The 26485-nt window shown below is 40.4% G+C and overlaps 1 protein-coding gene across 1 annotated transcript in view; it reads left to right on the top strand.

Annotated features, from left to right (window-relative positions):
- Positions 1-25695, top strand: part of LOC122542522 (E3 ubiquitin-protein ligase ARIH1) — a 69373-nt gene extending 43678 nt beyond the window's left edge. The window contains exons 6-14 of the mRNA XM_043680355.1: positions 425-491; positions 828-934; positions 1053-1095; positions 2337-2408; positions 8504-8634; positions 9227-9284; positions 17930-18190; positions 22265-22377; positions 25353-25695. Coding sequence (XP_043536290.1) covers positions 425-491; positions 828-934; positions 1053-1095; positions 2337-2408; positions 8504-8634; positions 9227-9284; positions 17930-18190; positions 22265-22377; positions 25353-25437 — 937 coding nt within the window. The 3' untranslated portion in view covers positions 25438-25695. The remainder of the gene's footprint in view (positions 1-424; positions 492-827; positions 935-1052; positions 1096-2336; positions 2409-8503; positions 8635-9226; positions 9285-17929; positions 18191-22264; positions 22378-25352) is intronic.
- Positions 25696-26485: the final 790 nt, after the last annotated feature.

Raw genomic sequence — 26485 nt, 5'->3', positions numbered from 1 at the left:
CTGTCATTGTGACAAGTTCAATGCAAGTGAGGAGAGCATTTAGTTTATCTAAAGCTCTATCAGAAAAAAAGTCTATAATTCCTGATTGCAATATCTGCCTGCAAAATTTGTATCTCCCACAGAAAGATGATTCATTTGTCCATTTATCAGTAATTACACTGAAAAGATTTTTTTGTATAAAGAACATACAACAGCTTACCATCTCCAATTGCAAGCCCTCTCTTTCTATCCTGTCTCCTTCTCCTCCTCCTTGTCTCCCACCCAACCCCACTACACCCAAACATCTCTGTAATAGTGATTGAGCAATGAAATCAGTAAGAATGCAGGCTATGGTTGCGTTACGTTGCTTCCACTATGAAATGACTATTTTTTCCTTCCAGTACATTTAGTTTAATCAAGTAATATGTCTGTTTATTTTCTCTAGGCGTTTGATCACAGATTCCAAAGTCAAGTTGAAGTACCAGCATTTAATAACCAACAGTTTTGTAGAGGTAATTTTTTTTCTACTCAAAATGAATAATGTGTGTGAAAGTTGTAAGCATGGAACTTTGATGTAAAGGTGTTCATTGAAAGCATTGGCTGCCAAACTAGTGAAATGGAAATTCAAAACGTTCTTCTAAATAAGTTTAATGTGGACTTTTAATCATTTTGCAATATGGCAGTAGCTGGAGGTTTGAAATATTAAGGAGGGGTCACTGTTTATGTATATATCATAATTCAAGCAACAGAAACTTCATTGGATAATGATTGGGTCTGACTGGAACCTGTCATAACTGTGCCTGTTTTTTTTTGACTGAGACACCAACAGTTATGCTTTTCCATCACAGTGCAATCGACTGTTAAAATGGTGCCCTGCCCCTGACTGTCACCATGTTATTAAAGTCCAGTATCCTGATGCAAAACCTGTTCGCTGTAAATGTGGGCGGCAGTTCTGGTAAGTATACATAGCACAAATTTCTACCGAAGTGCCACTCTGAGTACTCGTTGTCTTGAGCTACCTGAACTGAGGTCTGAGTCACACAAATATTAAATAACTTTTGTTTAATTTACAGCTTCAACTGTGCTGAGAATTGGCATGATCCTGTTAAATGCAAGGTGAGAGACTGCTACATGTATTCAATCATCAATAAATTCTTGCAATCGAGATACTTCGGTGAAAGTGAAATAAAACAAATGATAAAGCAACAGGATTCTGTGGAAGAGTCTACGGGGGAAAGAAGCAGAGCTGGGGGATGGGGTGTGCTGATGCTGCTGCAGCTGCACTTTGGCCAGGGACAGAATTGATGTGTTCAGGCCACGAGCAGCATGGGACTCATGATTTCTCTCCCTTACGCTGCCATGTTTCTCACAGCCCCTGAAGAGTGACAATGACTAATTGTGCTGATGCAACATCTGTGTTGTAAAAACATCAGCCTTGTGAAACATATCAAAAAGATCCATAGTGCAAACGAGGTGATATAAGGTCTGGATAGATTTGTAAATCAGGCCCATGTGCAGTTGAAAACAGTTGCATCAACCAGTGTCGGTAATGAAGAGAGAATGGATGAGCTAATATCCATTGAACATTGACAGGACAATCTATTTGAGGCATATTGATTTTCTGTAGAAGTACATGACATTATTATATTAATATTGTGAACAGGAGAAGCCACATTGCATTTGCAGATGCTACAGTTAGAATCCCATGTTTCCATGGGCTGACTTTTGCCAAGTGTCCCATGGAGCCCAGTACTTCTAACGCAGACAGAAAATCACCCTGAGATACTGTAGTATCTAAATCCCTCATAACACTGGCAGAGTCCAAGGAATAAATAATTTTCTCTGACAGCATGACATGGAGAACAAAACTGGTGTGTGGAAATTTAAGAAATGTCTCAAATAGTTTGCCAATTATTTGGGGTGTACTGATCTCCATTTTAGCTTAAATGGGCGGCACGGTGGCACAGTGGTTAGCACTGCTGCCTCACAGCGCAGAGACCCGGGTTCAATTCCCGCCTCAGGCGACTGACTGTGTGGAGTTTGCACATTCTCCCCGTGTCTGCGTGGGTTTCCTCCGGGTGCTCCGGTTTCCTCCCACAGTCCAAAGATGTGCAGGTCAGGTGAATTGGCCATGCTAAATTGCCCGTAGTGTTAGGTAAGGGGTAGATGTAGGAGTATGGGTGGGTTGCGCTTCGGCGGGGCGGTGTGGACTTGTTGGGCCGAAGGGCCTGTTTCCACGCTGTAATGTAATCTAATCTAATTTCTAAAATTACCTGCAAATGATATATTTGTAGGTGAGCTGCCTCTTGTGTGGTTATTAACTGCAGAAATCACATATAACGTTTTCTTCTTTGTAGTGGTTGAAGAAGTGGATTAAGAAGTGTGATGATGACAGTGAAACTTCCAATTGGATTGCAGCAAACACTAAGGTAGACCAGAAACCTCCGGGAACTTAGCACCATATGCAATTGAATGACTTATGTGCCAGAGCATTGCTGAAGAATTACAGAGAAGCCTTCTCTTACTATTTGTATTTACCCCCAAGAGATTGACATTGCCACAAGTGCATTTTGGATGTATTTTTATCAGTTCTTACTTTCAGGCTTCTGTCCTTGGAACTATTGTGTCTCTTCCATCGAAATTCCTTGTGTGATCTCACAGTTTGTGAACAACCATCATATTTAAGTTTCGTATGAAGTTAACTGGATCAGTAGTACAAAACTATGAACAATAAAAGTAGCCTTATCTGTACAGCTAAGGACAAAAGGTGTGCTGATGGTCTCCATCTCTGTGCTTCCTGTGTTCTCTCTGCTTGCCACCTCTCCTGTTTAGTTTCATATGATTCAATAACTATTTTCCATGTGAGATCAGGTTATTTGCAGTATGTGTCTTTGGTGGAAGGCAGCTGTGTGTACTAACTTCTTTATACCTCGTGCCTAAATGATTGTGATTTCTGATGAGTTAGGTAGCACTCCATAGGATAATGTCAGAAATCATGATAGATTAAACTGCAATTGAAAGGCATGTTTCACAGGCTCCACAAGTTGCACTTGGGTGTCCAGATACCAGCAAATGAGCCAACAACAGCAGGATCAAAGATTAATTGATTTTAAGAGAGGGATTACAAGGGTTGTGGGAGCTCGATTCAAGGCTATACTCCAGGATCACTTAAGTGGCATAACATGCCAACACACAGAGCCAAAAACAACTGTTTTAATGGTAACTGATTCTCATTTTCACAATGAAAAATAACATTACACAATAGTAGTTTGTTTAGTTTTAATTCACTGTGTATTTGAGCATCAGCTGAGTGAACACTATAATTGTTCCTGAAAGTGATTACTTTAAACTTCTAACTAAATAGATATAACATGGAAGCTGGTCATTCACCTCAAGCAGTCGGTGTTTTTCACATCAACCATAATGTTAATTCTGATGCTGACTTTGTCACTGTATCCCTTCATTCCATTTCAGCCACCCATCAACTATATTCTTAAATGTTGACACTTTTTTTTGTCTAACATTTGGTAGACCATTCCAGTGTCTTACCTATCTAAAGGCTCATACAGCAATACCATATGGGTAGAGAGCTCAGGAATAGAAAGGGTGTATTCACTTTAGTGTTGTAGTACAGGTCTTCCAACAGCCAGCAGGTGATAGAGGGACAGATTATGGAAAAATGTAAGAACAACATTGAAGTTGTTGGTGATTTTTAACTTCCCTAAGTTGACTGGGACCCTTAGTGCCATGGGGCTTGGATGGGAGAGAATTTGTTCGGTGTGTTCAGGACTTTTTTTTTTTGGAAACAACATGTAAATAGTCCAACCATGCAAGGAGCCATACTAGATCCGGTATTGATGAGACTGGCTAGGTGATTGAAGTTTGGGCGAGCGTTTTGGGAACAGTGACTATATAATTCTGTAAACTTTAATTTACTTCTTGATAAAGATAAGCGTAGTTCTCTTGTGAAAAACTAAACTGATGTTAGACAGGAACTGGTGAATACAGATTGAGGGCAGCTGTTTGAGGGTAAATCCACATCTGGAATATGGGAATCTTTTAAAGTCCATTTGTTTAGAGTTCAGAACCAACATGTTCCTGTGGAAAAAAAGGGTAAGGGTGGCAAGATTTGGGAATCTTGGATAACTAGAGAAATTGAGAACTTAGTTAAAATGAGAAAAGGAGGCATACATAAGGCTGAAGAAGACAGTCAGAGCTGTTGAAGAATACTTGGGAGATGGGAGAGATATTAAATAAGCATACCCCATCAATTTTACTAGTGAAAAATAAATGGAGGCTGGAGAATATGGGAAAATAAATATTGATGTTTTGGCAGCTGTTCACATTACAGAAGTGGAAGTACTGGAGGTCTTAGAAAACATAAAGATAGATAAATCTTCAGGACCTGATTAGGTGTACCCCAGAACATTGTGGCAAGTTAGGGAAAAATTTCCATGGTCTTAACAGAAATATTTTTATCATCTATAAATACAGGTGAAGTACCAAAGGAATGAAGGGTCGCTAATGTGTTATCCTTTAAGAAAGAATGTATGGAGAAGCCTAAACCTATAGGTCTGTGAGTCTGACATCAGTGATAAGTAGGTTGTTGTAGATGATTCTGGAAGATAGGATTTACATGCATTTGGAGAGGCAAGGACTGATATTAGGGATAGTCAACATGGGTTTTGTGTGAGCAAAATCATGTCTTTCAAACTTGACTTTCCTAATGAAGTAATCAAAAGGTCAGAGCAGTAGACTTGCTTTACTTAACTCCAAGTAAACACTTTGACAAGATTCCTCATGGTAGACTAATTAGTAAAGTTAGACCACATAGGATTCAGGACAAACTTGCCAATTGGATACAAATTTGGCTTTATGGTAGGAGACAGGGTGGTGGAGAGTTGTTTTCGGAGTGGAGGCCTCCATTACTTACTCCTTTGAGTATAGGAGTTGGGTTGGCATGTTGAGGTTGTACAGGTCGTTTGTGAGGCCACTTCTGGAGTACTGTGTATGGTTTGGTTCCTGTTATAGGAATGGTATTATTAAACTGGAGAGGGTTCAGAAAAGATTTACCAGGATGTTGCCAGGAATGGAGGGTTTGAGATATAAAAATAGACTGGAACGTTTTTCCACCAGAGAAAGGAGGTTGAGGAGTGACCAAATTGAAGTTTATAAAATCATGGGTGGTATCAATAAGGTGAATGATGAGGGTCATTCCCTAGAGGGGGGGGGGTTATATGTTTTAAGTGAGAGGAGAAAGATGTAAAAAAGACGTGGAGCAATTTTTTTTACAAAAAAAAAAGCATGGTTCATGTATGGAATGAACTGCCAGAGGAAGTGGTGGATGCAGATACAAATACAACATTAAAAAGACATTTGGATAAGTTATATAGATGTATGGCACAGAAACAGACCCTTTGGTCCAATTGATCCATGCTGACCAGATATCCTAAATAAACCTAGTCCAATTTGCCAGCATTTGGCCCGTATCCCTCTGAACCCTACCTATTCATATACCCATCCAGATGTCTTTGAAATGTTGCAATTGTACCAGCCTCCACCATTTCTTCTGCCAGCTCATTCCATACATGCACCATCCTCTGCGTGAAGCAGTTATCCCTTAGGTGTCTTTTAATTCTTTCCCCTCTCACCTTAAACCTTTGCCCTCTAATTTTGGACTTCCCTACCCCAGGGAAAAGACCATGTCTATTTACCCTATTTCATAATTATGTCTTTCATAATTTTATAAACCTCTAAGGTTGCCCCTCAGTCTTTGACACTGCAGGGAGCTTCTTCTACTCAAACACTCCAACCCTGGCAACATTCTTGTAAATCTTTTCTGAACCTCTTCAAGTTTCACAACATACTTCCTATTGCAGAGAAACCAGAATGGTATGCAGTCTTCCATAAGTGGCCTATCCAATGTGCTGGATAGCCACAGCATGACCTCCCAACTCTTATACTCAATGCACAGACCTATATGGCAAGCATACCAAGTGCCTTCATCTCTATCCTATTGACCTGCGACTCTACTTTCAAGGAACTACGTACCTGCACTCCAAGGTCTCTTTGTTCAGTAACACTCCTCTGGACTTTACCATTAAGTGTATAAGTCTGGCCTTGATTTGCCTTTCCAAAATGCAGGACCTCATGTTTTTCTAACTTGAACTCCATCAGCCACTTCTCGACCCATTGGTCCATCTGATCGAGATCCTGTTGTACTCTGAGGTAACGTCCTTTGCTGTCCACTACACCTCCAATTTTGGTGTCGCCTGCAAACTTACTGTACCTCCTATGCTGATATCCAAACCATTCATGGACCCACCACTGATTCTTGTAGCAAATGGCTGGTCACAGGCTTCGAGTCTGAAAAGCAACCCTCTACCACCACCTTTGAGCCAGTTCTGTGTCCAAATGGCTAGATCTCCCTGTATTCCATGACATCCAACCTTGCTAACCAGTCTACTGTGAACCTTGTGAGACTCCTTACTGAATTCTATATAGGTCACATCCACCACTCTGCCCTCAAGTTTATAGACAGGAAAGGCTTGGAGGAATTGAGGCCGAGCATGGGCAGGAGGGGCAGGTTTAGTTTGGGAACATAATCAGTGCGGATTGTTGGACAGAAGTGTCTGTTTCCATGCCGTCTGACTCTTAATTTGAATTTTTGTGGAAGTGACAAAAATAATTGAGGGCGGGGTAATCGTTATTGTCTATAAGGACTTTAGCAAGGCCTTTGACAAGGTCCATCATGGCAGGCTGATAGGAAGGGTGGAGAGTGAGGACTGCAGATGCTGGAGAGTCAGAGTTGAACAGTGTGGTGCTGAAAAAGCACAACTGGTCAGGCACTTTCCAAGGAGCAGGAGAGTTGACATTTCGTGTATAAGCCCTTTATCAGGAATGCCCAAAACGTCAACTCTGCTGCTCCTCCGATCTGCCTGACCCTGCTGTGCTTTTCCAAAAGGTGCTGTCACGTTGGATCTGCAGTGGGCTGATGAGATGGATGCAGATCTGGCATTGTCATAAAAGACAGAATAAGGTTGAAAGGGTATTTTTCTGACTGGAGTGACCAGTGGTATACTGCAGGGATCAGTACTGCGATCCCTGTTGTCTTATATATGTATTTTGGATGATTTAATGCACGAGAGGAATATACAGCAAATAGTAGAATCCTTTTAATAGCATCAACATACTGAGTGATCGAGGCATACAGATTCACCATTCCCTGAAAGTGTCAACACAAGTGGTCAGAAAGCATATAGCATGCTTGCCTTCATCAGTCAGAGCTCAGGAAAAAAATTGGCAAGTCATGTTGCAGTTGTATAGAACTTTAGGTCAAATTTGGAATGTTTTGCACAGTTCTGGTTGCTACACTACCAGAAGGATGTGGCAGCTTTGGAGAAGGTACACAAATGATTTACCAGGATGTATTTTGGTTTGGAGGGTATTAGCTATGAAGAGAGATTGGACAAGCTTGCATTATTTTTACTTGAATGCTGAAGGAAGACGGGCAATCTGATGGAAGCTTGCAAAATTGAGAGGTATGGATAGTTGGAGTCTTTTTCCCCAGTATAGTTACTAGGGCAGTTAATGGGGCACATAGGTTTAACTTAAAAGGAGATGTGAAAGGCAGGTTTTTTTTTAAACACACTGGTAAGGGCCTGGAATGTGTTGCCAGAGGTGGTGGTGGAGGCAGATAACAATAGCAACATTTAAGAGGCATCTTGATGGATACATGAATAGACAGATTCAAGGGATATGAAACCATGCTGAGGTAAAAGGGTTTTAGTTTAGAAAGGCAAAGTTTTGGTGGGCCAAAGCAAATGTCCCTGTGCTGTATATTCTTTATTCAGAACGCTGCTGCCCTTATCCAACCACTGTGCACAACACCTTAAATCATAATCTCCAGCATCTGCAGTCCTCACTTTCACCTTAAATCATAGCCTGTTTCCTCCTAACTAATTGTTAATCCAATTTGCTATGGTCCCTTAATATTTTGAATAATCTTCTGTATAATTACAACTGCATTTTACAAAAATGATTGGGCTGGGCTACGGTTCTTTGTTTTATACCTGTATGCTATGTCTATTGATGCAGACTACGTCCTGTACACAAACTGTGGGTTGAAACTCAAATCTATCTGCTGTAATGGTGTAAAGTACTCATTTTATCACATGGGAAGGCTTGAGGGAGACTGGTCAACAACAGTCTGTTCCAATTCAGATCAAGTACAAGAACAGTAGTGTTCGAGAATAGACATGTTACTTCTTCCCCAGAAAGCGTGTAGTTCTCATGAAACTTAGGGCATAAAGGGCTCTTAAAGTAAAATAATAACTGGAGCATATCTTGAGTGCATCTAACTGCTAATCACTGCCCTTAACTTGAGGACTGATTTCTCAGTGTGGTTTACTAATTCATTGGTCTTGGTATGTAGTTGATTAGAGAGCATTACCATATTAAACATATGTTACTTAAATTTATTGGATCTTTACTTTTTGTTAACATACCATAACTGTTTCAACAGGAATGTCCGAAATGCCATGTGACCATTGAAAAGGATGGTGGGTGCAATCATATGGTTTGTCGCAATCAGAATTGTAAAGCGGAATTCTGTTGGGTCTGCCTTGGACCCTGGGAGCCACATGGATCTGCCTGGTTAGTCTTTCAGTCACACCACTCCTGTACATTGAAGAAGTTTAGTATGTTCAAGGATTTGAGTTGTTTTGGGTGCTGGGTTATGTAATATAGAGCAATGCTATTATTATCTCTGTGATCCAGATTTGAATCTAGGCAAGATAAGTGATTGAAGGTTCTCTGTAGTAAAGGTATTGCTTTCAATATATGGCAGGTAAGGCTTTCATCCACTGAAGAAACATTCCTACTCCAAATCAATGGAAGGGTTTTATGCTGAAAGTTGCAGTGAAGAACTCTGACTAATCTGGCCTTATACAGGAAGAGAGTGAGTCTCTTGGTGCAGCTAGTAGATCTGGGGAAGAAATGAATCAATGGATTCAAGTAATCTTTCAACAGGAATGTTCAGTATTGTTTTGGCCTGTTCATGGTGCTTCATAAAAGAAAATTTCCTAAACTGGTGAAGAAAGCTATAAATGGACATGTCAAGTTTAATATTATACATTTGTTATTTTGTTTTGCTATTGAAGCTGAAATGAAACCATTTTTTCTTCTCCCTCGCCATCTACCTCACCTCCTCCCCAAACCACTCCCCCACCACCAAACCTGTTTTTAGGTATAACTGCAATCGTTACAATGAAGATGATGCAAAGGCTGCCAGGGATGCCCAGGAGGTAAAGAAGCATTGGGGGTTGTGGACAAGGCTGGAGGTCCCTAGACTTTAGCTTTGGGAAAGTGCTTCAGTGAGAGTCTTAGCCCTTCTATCTTTGAATTATGTTTCACATTGTCTACAAGGTTCTTCTGAATATGATTACAGTGGGTAGCTCCTGTTAAGAAGCTAGCTTGGATCGTAATGGTCTGGCTAACCCATGGGCTTTGATTCTGTGAATTGATGTTTAAGGCTGCACCCAGTATATATTTTTATATGTTTTTAACTGAAGATAACATTTTTGAGGTCATCTTGAAGTTGTGAGGGAGTTATCAGCTTATCAGCAGACCTTGTGAACTACTTGTAGTGTTGCTGTTGTGGAGCTCTATTTGTTGTTTGTTAAGGATTTCCCATTGTCATTTTAGTGTTGTGTTTGCTTTAGGATGTGCAAACTCAATGACCAGTGGTTTATATTTTAGAAGTAGAGTTAGAGCATTGTGTAGGGACATGTGCAGTCAATATGTAAGAAGCTGTATGCCTCAAGTAACAGATTACTATTTGCTGTGTGTTGGATAGTCAAAGGCTTTGTAGGGATATTTGCTAGGACGTGGCTCTCAGTTCTACAAATGGTGCTGTGGCTTTTTTTATATCCACCTGCTCAGGCAGACATTTTCTCTGCTGTCACATCGAGCTTTTTAATCACTTAGTTTACATTTTAAAATAATTAATCTTGGAGATATGTGTTTCACTGGGGTGCAAACTCAGCATTTATTACCAATCCATAGTTGCCATGGAGGCAGTTGTATGAGATCCTTTTAAACCAACCACTCAGCTATATTTTGGATTTGAACCCATAACGTCCTGACTCGAGTGACCGTGTTAGTGTCTGAACCAAACTGCAATTTTACTTTACTTTAATATAAACAAATAAAGCTCTTGATTCTTTAAGACCTTGCTTCAGAGTCATTCATTTTAATACTAAGAAAACTAGACTCTGTGTGTTTGTGTCTGCATCATAAATATGGACTTCTGACAATAAATTCAATACTTTTGTTTGACTTTAACTGAACTTGTGCCATCAAACACTAGATCGAGTTTCAGAATCACCATTTGTGAGTTTACCATTTGTGTGTGACAACTAAAATTCCTATTGATTTAATCGAGGTAATCCAGTGTTTTGTTACAGTTCCTGTTTGCTTTTACCAACAAAGTAAAGTTTTGAAATAAAACTCACTTGCCAATTTCAAGTCAGTGGACTCTCACAGGAAGTAAGAATGACAACTATTCAAATTTTTGCGATCTGAGTAAAACAGTTGTCACAATTTTTTCATGGTACAAGTTTATTGAGCACTTGTCTTTGACTGTTACTGTAACAATAAATATCTTTACTATTGAAAGGATTAAACACAGGCATGTGAGACTAGTTTAGTTTGGGAAACTTGGTCAGTATGGACTAGTTGGACCAAAGGGTTGCCATGCTGTATGACTAATAAATAGAAAAAGTACAGGGAGTACAGATCTACAAGTAAGTTTCCTTGCAAGACTGATTCTGCTAAACATTAAAGATAATAAGAAATAACAGGCAAATATTGCAATCAAGCTAAGTAATGGAGTATCATTGTATATTGTTCCTAACCATTTTAACCATATCATGTCATCCAAACCATACTGTTTATGAAGCTTGGTGCTTTCTAACTAGACACTTGTGGATATGAGGGATTAGACTTGGGAAGATTTAATAAACTAAGTAGGACAAGGCAAAAAATTGAGATAGCAATAAGAGAAATGATCTGAAACCATCAAAGGGCCAGAGCTCAAACATAAGAGTGCAGCAGTGGCTAAGGATGGAGACTACAAAAATAGTAGTTACTCTATTTGACAGTATGTAGCATTTGTAACAAAACGGATGAATTGACAATCCCAATAGATATAAATATGTATGGTTTAGTAGTTGTTAGACACATGACTGCAAGATAATAAAGGGTTGAAACCTGATGATTCAAGGGAGGATCACATTTAGAAAAGATTGGAAGCTAGGAAAAGGTGATGGGGTAGTTCTGCTAATTAAGGAAGGCCATCGGTACAGTGGAGAGAGAATACATTATTTCTAGAGAATCAGTTATTGAATCAGTTTAGATAGAGATGAGAAATAGTATAGATATGGGGCTACTTGTGTGACTGGTTTATACATCCCCTAACTGCAACCACATTTTAGGATTAGCTGTACAGGAAAAAATACTGAGGGCTTGTGAGAAAGGTATTGCAAAGATCATGAGTAATTTTAATCCATGTATAGATTGGATGAATCAAATTAGTAAAGGTAGCTTGGGTACTATGTTTTTGGCATGCTCTAGAATCAACCTAAGGGAAGGCTATAAAGGACAAGATCTGACAGTGTGCAATGAGTCAAGGTTGATGAAGCACCTCGTAAAAGTGTCCCTAGGAGATGGTGATCATAATATGGTTGAATTCCACATCTAGTTTGACTTGAGAGAGAAGAAAGAATTGGAAAGAAACATCCCTGCCTTAGAATCAATTCCCTGTGACTAGCTAAGGAAGCTAAAGCTAGTAGTGAATTGAAGAGAAAGCAAAAATGAATGGATGGAATATAAAAAGCAACAAAGAATGACAAAGATTAGTAATGAAGGAAAAATTCCAGCAAGAGAAAGCTAGTGAGAATTATAAAAATAGATATGGAGTGTTTCTGTAAATACTTAAAAAGAAAAACTGAGTAAAGTGCAAGTTAGTCCTCGAGTGTTAGTCTGGGGAATTAATCATAGAAAATAAGAAAATAGATGAATTAAATACATATTTAAGTTTTCAATGTCAACAATATCCAAGCAATAAATTTAAATCCAAATGTGAAAGGGAGCAATAAATTTAAAACAATCAACCATTAGAGAAAGGATATTGAGAAAATTAAATTCTGAAAAGTGTCCTAGTTCTAAAATACTCCATCGCAGGATGTTACAGGAAGAATTAGTAAACACATTGGTTTTAATTTTCCAAAATGATCTTTTCTGTAAAAGTCCTGTCAGGCTGGAAAATTGCAAGTAAAACCGAGACATAAAGTAAGGAACTAAAGGCCTGACTAACATCTATCATTGGAAAATGCTAGAATCTGTTAATAAGTAGGTTATAACAGGGCACTCAGTCTTAACCAGACAAAGTCACCATGCTTTTGTGAAAGGGAAATGTTTGACTAATTGCTTGTTCTTTGAGGAAGTAATAAAAGAGGAAATGAGATAAAGAAGAACTTCTGGATGTCGTGTACTTAGATTGACAGAAGTCTTCTGGAAAAGTGCTTCATTAAAGGTTACGTGTAGAGGATTAGTTAGCTATTTGAAAAGCAGAAGGTGAGCGTAATGGGTTTTTTTCCAAATTGGAAGACTGGTGTGCCACAGGTCTGATTGTTGATATTAATTTCACAATTAATATCAATTGCTTGGATAAAAGGTCTGAATGTATTGTTGCTAAATTTCTTGATTATGCGGAGATATGTTGGAAAGTAAATTATGAACAGGAAATGAGGCTGCAAAGGAGTATAGATAGGATAAGCAAGTAGGCCAAGAATTGGCAGCTGGAATATTAATGTAGGAAAATGTGAACTCTCTCACTTTGTCAGGAATAATAGAACAGCACATTATTTAAATAAAGATGCAATTAGACATGAGTTAGGAAGCATGGATTGGGAGCAATTGTTCCATGGTAAAGGCTCTATAGACATGTGAAGACTCTTTAAGGAACAGTTGTTGCAAGTGATGAATAAATATGACCCTCTGAGATAGGCAAGAAGTGGCTAGATAAAGGAACCTTGGATGACGAGAGCGGTGGAGCTTCTCGTCAAAAGGAAAGAGCTTACATAAGGTGGAGGAAGCTAGGGTCAAGCTCAGCTCCAGAGGATTACAGGCAGGCGAGGAAGGAGCTCAAAAATGGTTTGTGGAGAGCCAGGAGGGGGCACAAGAAAGGCTTGGCAGAACGGATTAGGGAGAATCCAAAGGCATTTTACACTTATGTGAGGAATAAGAGAATGGTCAAAGAAAGTAGGGCCGATCAGGGATAGCATAGGGAATTTGTGTGTGGAGTCTGAGGAGGTAGGGGAAGCCCTAAATGAGTTTTTTGCTTCTGTCTTTACGAAAGAAATGAACTTTGTAGTGAATGAAACCTTTGAAGAGCAGGTGTGCATACTGGAATGGATAGAGATAGAGGAAGCTGATGTGCTGAAAAGTTTGTCAAGCATTAAGATTGACAAGTCGCCAGGCCCGGACCAGATTTGTCCTCGGCTGTTTTGGGAAACAAGAAATGCAATTGCTTCGCCACTTGCGAAGGTCTTTGCATCCTTGCTCTCCACTGGAGTCGTACCTGAGGACTGGAGAGAGGCAAATGTAATTCCTTTCTTCAAGAAAGGAAATAAGGAAATCCCCAGCAATGACAGAACAGTAAGTCTCACGTCTGTCGTCTGCAAGGTGTTAGAATGGATTCTGAGGGATAGAATTTATGACCATCTGGAAAAGCAAGGCTTGATTAAATGCAGTCAACATGGCTTTGTGAGGGGCAGGTCATGCCTCACAAATCTTATCGAGTTCTTTGAGGATGTGACTAGGAAAGTTGATGAGGGTTGAGCTGTGGATGTGATGTATATGGACTTTAGCAAGGCATTTGATAAGGTTCCCCATGGTAGGCTCATTCAGAAGGTCAGGAGGAATGGGATACAGGGGAACTTAGCTGTCTGGATACAGAATTGGCTGGCCAACAGAAGACAGCGAGTGGTAGTAGAAGGAAAATATTCTGCCTGGAAGTCGGTGGTGAGTGGTGTTCCACAGGGCTCTGTCCTTTGGCCTCTACTGTTTGTAATTTTTATTAATGACTTGGATGAGGGGATTGAAGGATGGGTCAGCAAGTTTGCAAATGACACAAAGGTTGGCGGTGTCGTTGACAGTATAGAGGGCTGCTGTAGGCTGCAGCGGGGCATTGACAGGATGCAGAGATGGGCTGAGAGGTGGCAGATGGAGTTCAACCTGGATAAATGCGAGGTGATGCATTTTGGAAGGTCGAATTTGAAAGCGGAGTACAGGATTAAGGATAGGATTCTTGGCAGTGGGGAGAAACAGAGGGATCTTGGTGTGCAGATACATAGATCCCTTAAAATGGCCACCCAAGTGGACAGGGTTGTTAAGAAAGCGTATGGTGTTTTGGCTTTCATTAACGGGGGGATTGAGTTTGAGTCGTGAGATCTTGTTGCAGCTCTATAAAACTTTGGTTAGACCGCACTTGGGCGACCAGAACTGGACGCAGTATTCCTATTATAGGAAGGAAGTGGGGATGGTTTGGAGAGGGTTCAGAGGAGGTTTACCAGGATGCTGCCTGGACTGGGGGGCTTATCTTATGAAGAGAGGTTGACTGAGCTCGGACTTTTTTCATTGGAGAAAAGGAGGAGGAGAGGGGACCTAATTGAGGTATACAAGATAATGAGAGGCATAGATAGAGTCGTTAGCCAGAGACTATTTCCCAGGGCAGAAATGACTAACACGAGGAGTCATAGTTTTAAGCTGGTTGGAGGCTAGTATAGAGGGGATGTCAGAGGCGGGTTCTTTACCCAGAGAGTTGAGAGAGCATAGAATGCGTTGCCAGCAGTAGTTGTGGAAGCAAGGTCATTGGGGACATTTAAGAGACTACTGGACATGCATCTCGTCACAGAAATTTGAGGGTGCATACATGTGCATCAGTGGTCGGCACCACATCGTGGGCTGAAGAGCCTGTTCTATGCTGTACTGTTCTATGTTCTATGTTCTAAAGGCAGATTGCAAAAGTGAAGTACAGAGAAATCTGGGTGTCATGGTACCTGAATCACAAAAATTTGGTACAGGAACATTAGGTGATGAGGAAGGCAACTGGAATGTTGCCATTTATTGCAAGAGGAATAGAATATAAATGTAGATATATCTTGCTACAGTTGTCCAGGATTTTGGTGAGATCGTAGCTGAAGTACTGTGTACAATTTTAGTCACCTTCTGTAAAAGATGAAAATACATGGGAGGCAGTTTGGAGTAACTGTGTATGGGTGGTTTTCTCAGGAGCTATGCTTAAGGTTGGGGCAAACAGTTGAAGTTTCGAAGAATGTGAGCTGATCTTACTGACCTATAAGACCATGAGAAAAGTTGATAGAGAGAATGCTTCTCCTGCCAGGAGTGATGAGAAACAGTTTAAAATTACGGAGTTTCCCATTTAAGACTGAGATAAGCACTTTTTTACCCCTGACGATTGTGTCTTTCAAACTCTCTTCCCTAAACAGTGATTGGATATGGTCATTGAATATTTTTAAGGTCGAAGTAAATAAGGCAAGAAGGGGTAAGATTAAGGAACTTTGGATGACAAGATCAGAGGAGCTTCTTCTCAAAAGGAAGAAGGCAGCTTATGTAATGTAATGAAGGCAAGGGTCTCTCACAGCTTTAGAGGGTTTCAGGCTGGTTAGGAAGGAGAGCCAGGAGGGGGCGTGAATAAGGCCTGACAGGAAAGATTAGGGAGAACCCAAAGGCATTTTACTCATATGTGAGGAATAAGAGAATTATCAGGGAGAAGGTAGAGCTGATCAGGGATAGTGTAGGGAATTTGTGTGTGGAATCTGAGCAGATGGGGAAGCCCTAAATGAGTTTTTTGCTTCGGTTTTCACTAAGGAAATGGACCTTGTTGTAAATGAGAACTTTGAGGAACAGGGAAACAAGCTTGAACAGATCGCGATCGAGGAAGCTGCTGTTAAGGAATCTTTGGCAAGCATTAAGATTGATAAGTTCCCAGGGCCAGACCAGATTTATCCTGGGTTGATCTGGGAAGCAAGAAAGGAGGTTGCTAAGCTGCTGGTGAAGATCTTTGCTTCCTCACTCTCCATGGGAGTCGTACTGGAGCATTGGAAGGAGGCAAATGTTGTTCCTCTTATCAAGAAGAGAAATAGGACAATCCTTGGCAATTACAGACCTGTCAGTCTGACATCTGTGGTCAGCAAGGTTTTGGAAAGAAATCCTGAGGAATAGGATTTATGACTATCTGGAAAAGCATAGTGTGAGTAAAGGCAGTCAGCATCGCTTTGTGCGGGGCAGGCCCTGCCTCTCAAATCTTACTGAATTCTTTTGAGGAGGTGACGAGGCAGGTTGACAAAGGTTGAGTAGTGGATGTGGTGTACATGGACTTCAAGGCATTTGATAAGATTCCCCACAGTGGCCTCAATCATAAAGGAGGTACGGGATACAGGGAGTTTGGCTATCCGGATTCAGAAGTGGTTGGCTGACAGAAGGCAGAGAGTGGTTGTAGATGGAAAGTATTCTGAGTGGGGTCCTGCAGGGCTCTGTTCTTGGGCCTCTGCTCTTGTAGTTTTTATAAATGACTTGGATGACGAGGTTGAGGGGTGGGTTATTAAGTTAGTAAGGTTGGAGGTGCCGTTGATAGTATCGAGGGCTATTGCAGGCTGCAGTGTGGCATAGACAGTATGCAGAGCTGGCTGAGAAATGGCAGATGGAGTTCAACCTGGATAAATGCGAAGTAATGCATTTTGAAAGGTCGAACTTTAATGCTGAATATAGGATTAAAGACAGAATTCAAGACCGGATTCTTGACAGTATGGAGGAAGTTGGTGTTCAAGTGCATAGATCCCTCAAAGTTGCAACCCAAATGGATAGGGTTCTAAAGAAAGCATATGGTGTTTTGGCTCTCATTCACAGGGAGGTTGAGTTTAAGAACTGAGAGGTTTTGCTGCAGCTCTACAAAACCCTGGAGAGACCACACTTGGAATATTGTGCCCAGTTCTGGTCGCCCTATTATAGGAAAGATGTGGAGGCTTTCACAATGGTACAAAGGAGGTTTACCAAACTGGAGGGATTCTCTTATGAGGAGAGGTTGACTGAACTCTGATGTTTCTCACTGGAGAGAAGGAGGAAGAGAGGTGACCTGATCGAGATATACAAGGTAATGAGAGGCAACTTCCTCCGCACTGTCAAGAATCCTGTCTTGAATTCTGTCTTTAATCCTATATTCAGCATTCAAATTCGACCTTCCAAAATGCATCAATAGCCGGAGACTTTTCTCCAGAGCAGGATTGACTGCGATGAGGGGTCATAGTTTTAATGTGTTAGGAGGAAGGTATAGAGGAGGCATCAGAGGTAGGTTCTTTATACAGATTTGTGAGCGCATGGAATGCATTACCAGTGGTAATGGTGGAAGCAGAGTCATTAGAGACATTTAAGTGACTGCTGGGCATGCATATGGACAGCAGTGAATTGAGGGGAACGTATGTTAGGTTATTTTATTTTAAATTAGGATTAATCTTTGGCACAACATCGTGGGCTGAAGGGCCTGTACTGTGTTTACTTTATGTTCTATGTTGGAATTTCTTGTTAGTCAAAAGAAATTAGAAGGGTATTGGAGGGAGGCAGGAGAATTAAGATGGCGATCGGCTTAGCCATGATACAACTGAAGGATGGAGCAGGCACAGGGGCCAAATGGCTTACCCCTCAAATCATATTTGTATGTGTTTGCTGTACTAACATTTGTTAAATCAGATGAATTTAATTGACAGCTTGTGCATGTTGAGTATTACTTGTCTGTTGGAAAAAGTGAAATTGCTACTATTTTCAATCTTCTAACACCATTTTCAGTTCCTACCGTTTGTTTGTTTCACAGCGTTCTCGAGCAGCACTCCAGCGGTACCTATTCTACTGCAACCGCTATATGAACCACATGCAGAGCTTGCGGTTTGAGCACAAACTCTATGCTCAGGTCAAGCAGAAGATGGAGGAAATGCAACAACACAATATGTCTTGGATTGAGGTGCAGTTCCTGAAGAAAGCTGTGGATGTGCTCTGTCAGTGTCGCGCCACATTAATGTACACTTACGTCTTTGCTTTCTACCTCAGAAAGAACAACCAGTCCATTATCTTTGAGGTAGGCCCTCTTTACACTCCAAGCTACAAATTATTATCTTGAAAGTGAGACAAATTTGTTTAGCTGATAAAATCTAGGCACAGACTAACAGTTACTCTGGAACATTTTGTGGTTTCAGGTGAACTAAAAATTTTCAACTTGGCCTGTAAAAATGGCAGGCTGTGTGATAGCTGTGCATACAGGCGGTGACTTATGAGCAGCAAGTAGGAACTATCATAATATATAATGAAATAGATCCTTTGCTTGAAGTTTAGTCTTTTAATTCATTCATAAATGCTTCAAATCTATTGGAAGTAAAGAATCCTATAGGATTCCTCGCCATCTATAGGCACATAGTATCATCTTATTACACAATTTCTCTACAAGCATCTTGTACATAATTTGTGCGCTAACCCTCCATTGTGCATCTTTCCTTTGACTTGTTGATTGAGGTCAAAATATACTGCTACTCCCATGTGACAGGAAAATAGCTTTCAATTTGTGGTTGCAAATTTAGTTTCAGACACTTTTGAGGTTTTGCATTTCCTGCAGCCACTTGCTGAGAACTTGTCTCTATGCCATGCCTTAACTTCTGTATGTTGAGCAAATCTCACGTAAGCCTTTTCTATTGTTGATTGTCATTACTTCCTTGTCCTACTTGTTCTGTAGCCTGAAAGTGTTGCAACTGCTTTACAAACTCCTTTTAACGTGATGGGGCAAGTGGTGAGTCAAACACTATTATCTGATGTCCCAGGCATGCACTATTCTGGCATCCCATGCCATATCCTGGTATCCCCACATGTGGCTAGCGTGAAGCTAGTGCCAAACGTGTCTGCTTCCCACGCACCAGATTTAGTGCAGAAATGAGCTGTTGTTCTTCCTCAGGGGTAACTTGGTTCTTTTACTTAACAGAATTAAGGCAGAAGTATCTATTGACTGCTATGTATCAAGCCCAAACAGACAATATCTCTGAATAGACCTCATGACCACAAACATGGAAGCTCCATATTCAACTTCAGCTTATGTTTATATTGCACTTTTACCAAGCTGCTTCAGAGAAACATTATCAAGCAAATCTGAACCACCTCACGAAATGTTATGACAAGTGACAAAAACTTTTGTTTAGGTTTTAGGGTGTAGGTTTTAGAGCCGTTTACTGAAATGAAGAATGTTAGTGGTTTAGGGCAAACATTTCAAAAGCTTGGGCCTTGGTAGCTGAAAGTAAGGTTTTATGTGGTGAAGCAGCTCAAATCGTCCAGTATTGGAACCTTCAGTGTTATGACTCACTCTGGGGGTAGTGCACTGGAAATCAAAGATGAGGACAGACTTCTTCCTACTCTCATTCCCAGAATTTTCACAGATGAGAAAAGATTTAATCGATCTATCATAAAGTCCACAGATGACAAAAAAACAGCTAGTTCTGCAGTTCACATGGAAATAGCTGTTTGTTATGAATAGTTTGTCTTTCACCATTGGCAATTAAGACATTAATTTCAAACTTATTGTTCCATAACTTAAACTTCATCCCTTCTTAACTTCTCCGCTTCACAAACAGACAGCCACAAAAACAGGTACAACATGTATATTGAGGGTGGAAAGTAGAAAAAAACAACAAAGAAATATATTTCAATAACACTAATCTGACCACAAAACTTAACTTGATTTAGTTGCTTTCTTTTTCTTCCTTTCCATTTCTTTTTAATTCTTTGTGGTTGACACAAGATTGTTCCTTCATTCACAGATAGTGAAAAAGACAAATCCTCAATCTTAAAGGTGTCTTACTCCTTCATAGAGACAACAGTTGGATGTTACTGGAGTCTCTCTAGTGCTTCCACGAGAGATTTCTTCGATGCTTTCTCTTTGTAAACTTGGTGGTTCCCTGCTGCACTGCCCTCACACAAGCCAAAGTTACCTGGTCAGGAGCCAAACAGGATATTACTGTCGAACAGGTTTCATTCAGTTCCAAACCCATTGGCTCCATGGATTTGCTTCTGCTCTCACTGTTCCCAAAAAACACAACATTCTCAGTGTGCTACAGTAAGTGTGATTAGTTTTTTAAAAACTGCAGTCACGTCCTTTGAATAGTCTCATTGGTTTAAAGCAGTGTAGTCTAAAGCTCAAGATTGAAAAAAATAGAAAAATAGAGTATTTGCGCCAAGAATATGAAGAGAATATCCAATTTATATGAATACTGGATGGGGAAGTAGAATCATGATTAAGTAGTAGACATTGTTTTTGTCATTCCTGTTAATGAATGAGGTTGTAGAAGCTTTATGCAATCACCGACACTCTAGTGACCTTAAAATGTATGAAGTCTCCATGTGGACAATTGTGTACAATTTGAAAAATGTAAAGGAGAAGGGAATAGCAGGCACTGTACATTCTATCTTAAATATTCTTTCTCTCGCATGCCTTGCAGCATCAAGATTATTTCCTATGTTGCAGTTTCACAAACCTTTGCCATCAAGAAGACAAGAGGAGCAAGATTATCGATGCAGCATCATCTTGAAGTTCCCTTTCCAAGTTATTTATCAGTTTATTTACACAGTGTTGCTCCAGTCAGTTTATCATGAAATCAAAATCCTGCAATTGTCATTAGGATTATTGAACAAGCACTATATACAGGTGCACAATCTTTTTTCCGAAATGCACAGGACCAGCTGGTTTTTGGAATTCAATTTTTCGAATTTCAGAATAAGTGACAGATTGATGGTGAAATTTTAAAAAGTCTTACCAACAGCAGATGCACTGAGTAAAACTGGTCCTGAAGCAGAATTGAGGCCTGCCAGTGCTGGGCCATGCCCCACATGCCGCATCTGAATGACTATCGTCGAGTGGGTGTGGTGCTGGGTTAGCTGTTTGCACATCAAACAACCTTGTTAATTAGAAAAAAACTTCACAAAAAAACCTTCGGATTTCAGAGCTTTTCAGATAAAGGGTTGTCTACCTGTACTATTCCTTTCCCAGAACACTAGAAATGAGAACTAAAAATGCACATTTGTGAGTGTTGTCAGGCTTGCTTTTTCCCTGAGGAACGGTCACTCGACCCAAAACATGAACTTCAATTTCTCTCCACAGATGCCAGACCTGCTGAGCTTTTTTAGCAATTTCTATTTTTGTCTTTGAGTATAGATGTAGGGATGTCACATTGCAGCTATGTAGGACATTGGTGAGGCCACTTTTAGAATACTGTGTTCAATTCTAGTCTCCCTGCTCTAGGAAAGATGTTGTTAATCTTGAAAGGATTCAGAAAAGATTTCCAAAGATGTTGCTAGTGTTAGAGTTTGTTATAAGGAAAGGCTGAATAGGCTGGGGCTATTTTCCTTGAAGTATCGGAGGCTGAGGGGGTGACCTTATAGAGATTTATCAAGTCATGAGGGACATGGGTAGAGTGAATACCCAAGATGTTTCTCCCAGGATGTGGGAGTCAGAACTAGAGAGCTGAGGTTTGAGGAAAAGGTTTTAAAGGGACCTGAGGAGTAACTACTTCACGCTGAGGGTAAGTGGATGGAATGAGCTGCCAGAGCAAGTGGTGGAGGCTAGTACAATTACAACGTTTCAAAGGTTCATCCATGAATAGGAAGGATACAAAGGGATATGCGCCAAATACAAGTTGGTCTAGATCAGTTTAGGATATTGGTTGGCGCAGGCAGGTTGGACAGTGTTGTGTAACTCTGCGAATGTCATCTGTACAACCATTGTGTGATGTTTCTACTCTTTTAAAAAATATACAACTCCCCAACCTTGCTTCCCTTTCTGGTGATGGCATTTTCAGAGCCTTGTCTTGTCACCAGGTATGTATTTATTTGCACTGAGCTTTGCAAAGCAAACCAAGCTTTAGTGTTCACTCTTGATTCTTTTCAGTTTAGCTGCATTTTTATAGTTCTACATAAGTTTTAGCATTTTTTTGTAAGTTGAAATGCTCCATTAAAGAATGTTGCTGCTTTGACTTTAATTATTGAGTGGAGGAAAAACTGAGGTGGTTGGAGTTCAATATGAGAGCACAAACACACCGCTCTCAAAGTGCTTCCACACTGCAATCATGTTAGTGTTGAGATCCAAATCTTTTCCATCCAATGTGTGTGTCTCTTCCAGAACAATCAGGCAGATCTGGAGAATGCAACAGAAGTGCTGTCTGGCTATCTGGAGAGGGACATATCCCAGGACTCCCTGCAAGACATCAAACAGAAAGTACAAGACAAGTACAGGTGGGACGAGAGGAATTTAGTGCTGACAATGTTTTCTCTTCTCTCCCTCTGACCACCTGTTCCTCCACGTCAAAAATATTGTTTATTTCAGGGTGAACTCTGTCCTGATGAAACCTATATAGGCTCTTAATGTAATCTTTCTGAATGTAGTCATGAATGCGCTGGCACTCCCAATCTTGTAGTAGAAGTAGAACCTTAGCCCTTATTGTTTTTCTCCAAGGGATGGTTGGATTGATCGATAGAAGGTGAAAGTTGCCAAGGGACCATAACTAATATGAATAATCCATCTCCTTTGATCCTCCCATTCCTCATGGATTAATTTTTTTCCTTGCAATGTGTGGTGTTACCCATCCCATAATTGATGATTAGAGCATTCCCTTTTGATCATTTCAACCCTGAGATTTGTAACTTCTTGTAAGCTTAACACATAGTGAACTTATCAATAAAAGTAGTTTGGCGTTCTGGTTGCTAGCATCAAGGCTATCTGTGGTTTTGTGATGTGAAAGGATTTGCCACTTGCAAGAGCCTTCGCATGATTCACAATTAGTGAGTCCTATTAAAGTATAAGTGGCTGAGGTAGTTACTTCCCTTACGCACGAGAAAAAAGACTTTCAATTTCATAATGTCATCTTAAACAACTCATTGTGCTTCAGATACAACAAGATACTTGGATATTTAATCACAGAAGCAAATCCAGTGCCCACTTTTGTTCAGCATAATTCTCAAAACAGCAGTGAGTAAATGGTCAGTTGATCTGTTTTTGGTGATGGTAATTTGAGGATGAATGTTGCCAGGGTAATGGAATCCTTAACATTAGCTGATCAGGCAGATGTTTTTCTTACAGTGCTGGAACTGCACACAGGTGTACTCTATGCTGTGCAGTAAATTTAAATGCAAAAAGTCTGGAACGGGAGTGAAATCTTTAAATATTTGAATATGGCAAATGTGCTATCAACAGAACCAAGCTGACAGTGCTGAGCCAGAGTTTAAACTTGTGACCCTTGAGCTTTTGATTAATGAATTGGGTCTGTTAAACCTTAGATCTCGGCATATGTTAAACAGTTAGTGTTTTATCATTCCTTTGGTATCTGGTTACTATATAAACTTAGCTTCTGTATACACAGAAAGGCTTGTTCAAACCAATTAGCCAACTCCTTCTCAAAGTAGTTGGAAGTTTTAATTATTTTTAAAATCTCCATCTATTCACCCTTCCTTGCTTTCTTAGGTATGTGTTTGAAGTCCTCCACACAGTATTTCTCCCTTTACTATCCAATTGTTCATGGAGCATAGAACATTTATAGCGCAGTACAGGTCCTTCAGACCTCAATGTTACATCGACCTGTGGAACCAATCTGAAGCCCATCTAACTTGCGCTATTCCATTCTCATCCATATGCCTATCCAATAATCATTTAAATGCCCTTAAAGTTGGCGAGTCTACTACTGTTGCAGGCAATGCGACCCACATCCCTACTACTGAGGGAAGAAACTACTTCTGACATCTGTCCTATATCTATTACCCCTCAATTTAAAGCTGTCTTCTTGTGCTAGCCATCGCCTTCTGAGGAAAAAGGCTCTCACTGTCCACTCTATCTAACCCTCTGATTGTCTTGTGTCTCAATTAAGTCACCTCTTAACCACCTTCCCTCCTAATGAAAACAGCCTCAAGTCCCTCAGCCTTTCCTCGTAAGACTTTCCCTCCATGCCAAACAACATCCTAGTAAATGTCCTCTGCACCGTTTCCAAAGCTTCCACATCACCCTTCCTATAATGCGGTGACCAGAACTGTATGCAATACTCCAAATGTGGTTGCACTAGGGTTTTGTACAGCTACAGCATGATCTCATGGTTCCAAAACTCAATCCCCCTACCTATAAAAGCTAACACACCATATGCCTTAACAATCCTATGAACCTGGGTGGCAACTTTCAAGGATACCAAGATCTCCACTCATCTACACTACCAAGAATCTTACCATTGGCTCAGTACTCTGTACTCCTGTTACTCCTTCCAAAGTGAATCATCTCACACTTTTCCGCCTTAAACTGCATTTGCCATCGCTCAGCCCAGCTCTGCAGCTTATCTATGTCTCTCTGTTAACCTCCAATATCCTTCATCACTATCCACAACTCTGACAGCCTTAGTGTCATCTACAAATTTACAAACTCATCTTTCTATGCCCTCATCCAGGTCTTTCATAAAAATGACAAACAACAGTGGACCCAAAACCGATCCTTGTGGTACCCCACTAGTAACTGAATTCCAGGATGAATATTTCCCATCAACCACCACATTCTCTTTCAGCTAGCCAATTTCTGATCTAAATCGCTAAATCACCTCAATTCCATGCTTCCATATTTTGTGCAATAGCCAGCGTGGGGAACCTTATCAAATGCCTTATTGAAATCCCTCTACACCATATCAAATGCTTTACCCTCATCCACTTGTTTGGCCACCTTCTTGAAGAACAAGGTTTGTGAGACATGACCTACCTTTTACAAACAGTGTTGACTATCCCAAATCAACTTATTCCTTTATAAATGATTATAAACCCTATCTCTTAACCCTTTCCAACACTTTACCCACAACCGAAGTAAGGCTCACAGGTCTATAATTTCCAGGATTGTCTCTACTACCCTTCTTGAACAAGGGAACAACTTTTGCTATCTTCCAGTCTTCTAGCACTATTCCTGTAGACAATGGCGGCATTAAGCTCAAAGCCAAAGGCTCGGCAATCTCCTCCGTGTCTTTCCAGGGAATCCGAGGATAAATCCCATCTGGCCCAGGGAACTTATCTATTTTCACACTTTCCAGAATTGCTAACACTACCTGCTTATGCACTTCAAACCTATCTAGTCTAGTAGCCTGTATTCAGTTGTGCTAATGAAGGCCTCCATCTGGAATGTTAAACTTTTTATTTTGGATAGTTGAATAATCTATTGTTTTATTTTGATTGATTTGTTCTGTCTTTATCAGATACTGTGAGAGCCGGAGGAAGGTGTTGCTACAGCATGTGCACGAAGGCTATGAGAAAGATCTTTGGGAGTATATCGAGGACTGAGGCTCAGCTTATAATGAACTGTCAACCCGTTAGCAACAGAGTGCTGATGCAAATAAAGTGGGCGGCACTGGCCCTTGCAGACACTGCTGGAGTTCTACCCTACTTTTTGTTAATGGAAAGTTTAAGTAAATTATATTGTAATAAAAAAAGTAGATAAAACCACAAAATGTACAACAGTATTGTAAGTGGATGAAGGGTATGACACACTAAAAACCCTCCAACTTTAATCTGTAATGTAGCTACATTCTGAGAGCTGAACCATTTTCTGTTTCCTTTCATTTATTCATTTTTCTGTGTGTAGTAATTGAACTGAAACTGTTTTGACCTGGCTCTTCTTTTTCCAGCCAGACATTAATTGTATGTAGGTTCCCTGTTTGTGAATGTTGATTGGCTAACTGTAAGGCAGCGCTCTGGGGGATATCTTTGTATATGACTTTTAAAAGGAGGACACAGTATTTTTCAAATTGTATATAGCGCATATGCATGGTTGAGCGAGAGCAAGCGTGGCACGTGTTTGCATAATGTTTAATTACAAAAAATATTTATTCTTTAAAAACCTTCAAGAATATGTATATTTGCTGTGCAGTTTCTTTAGGTTTGCTAACCTTTGACCTCAACGCTGTTAGTGGAATGTGAATTTAATTTTCTGCTTTTTTAAACAAAACAAGTTTTTACCTTGTACTTTTCCATAGTACTAGATGTAGACTCGAGCTGAGACCTGGTCGTGTCGAGTTTCCCCAATATTTGCCTCCTTTCCATGCCCTCCAATCCCTTCCACCTCAAAAAATCATTTGTCATTGCTGCTTTTCTACTCTGCTGCATCTTCTGGCTAATGATAGTCACCTCCAGCTTCAGTAGAAGCCCTCAGTACCTTCCATTTCTTTGCTGTATGAAAATTTTTAAAAAATACCCGTAAAATTGTACAGAACTCGTCAGACTATAACAGCGGTACAGGTAGTTAACATTTGGAAGAGAACAGCACCCAGCGTGTGTGTCTGTCTCTCCCTCCCTCTCCCTGTCTCCCTCCCTCCCTGCCCTCTCTCTCTCT

Source organism: Chiloscyllium plagiosum, chromosome 40 (genome assembly GCF_004010195.1).
Source record: "Chiloscyllium plagiosum isolate BGI_BamShark_2017 chromosome 40, ASM401019v2, whole genome shotgun sequence".
Classification (NCBI taxonomy): Eukaryota; Metazoa; Chordata; class Chondrichthyes; order Orectolobiformes; family Hemiscylliidae; genus Chiloscyllium; species Chiloscyllium plagiosum.
This window is presented reverse-complemented; position numbering and strand designations above follow the sequence as displayed.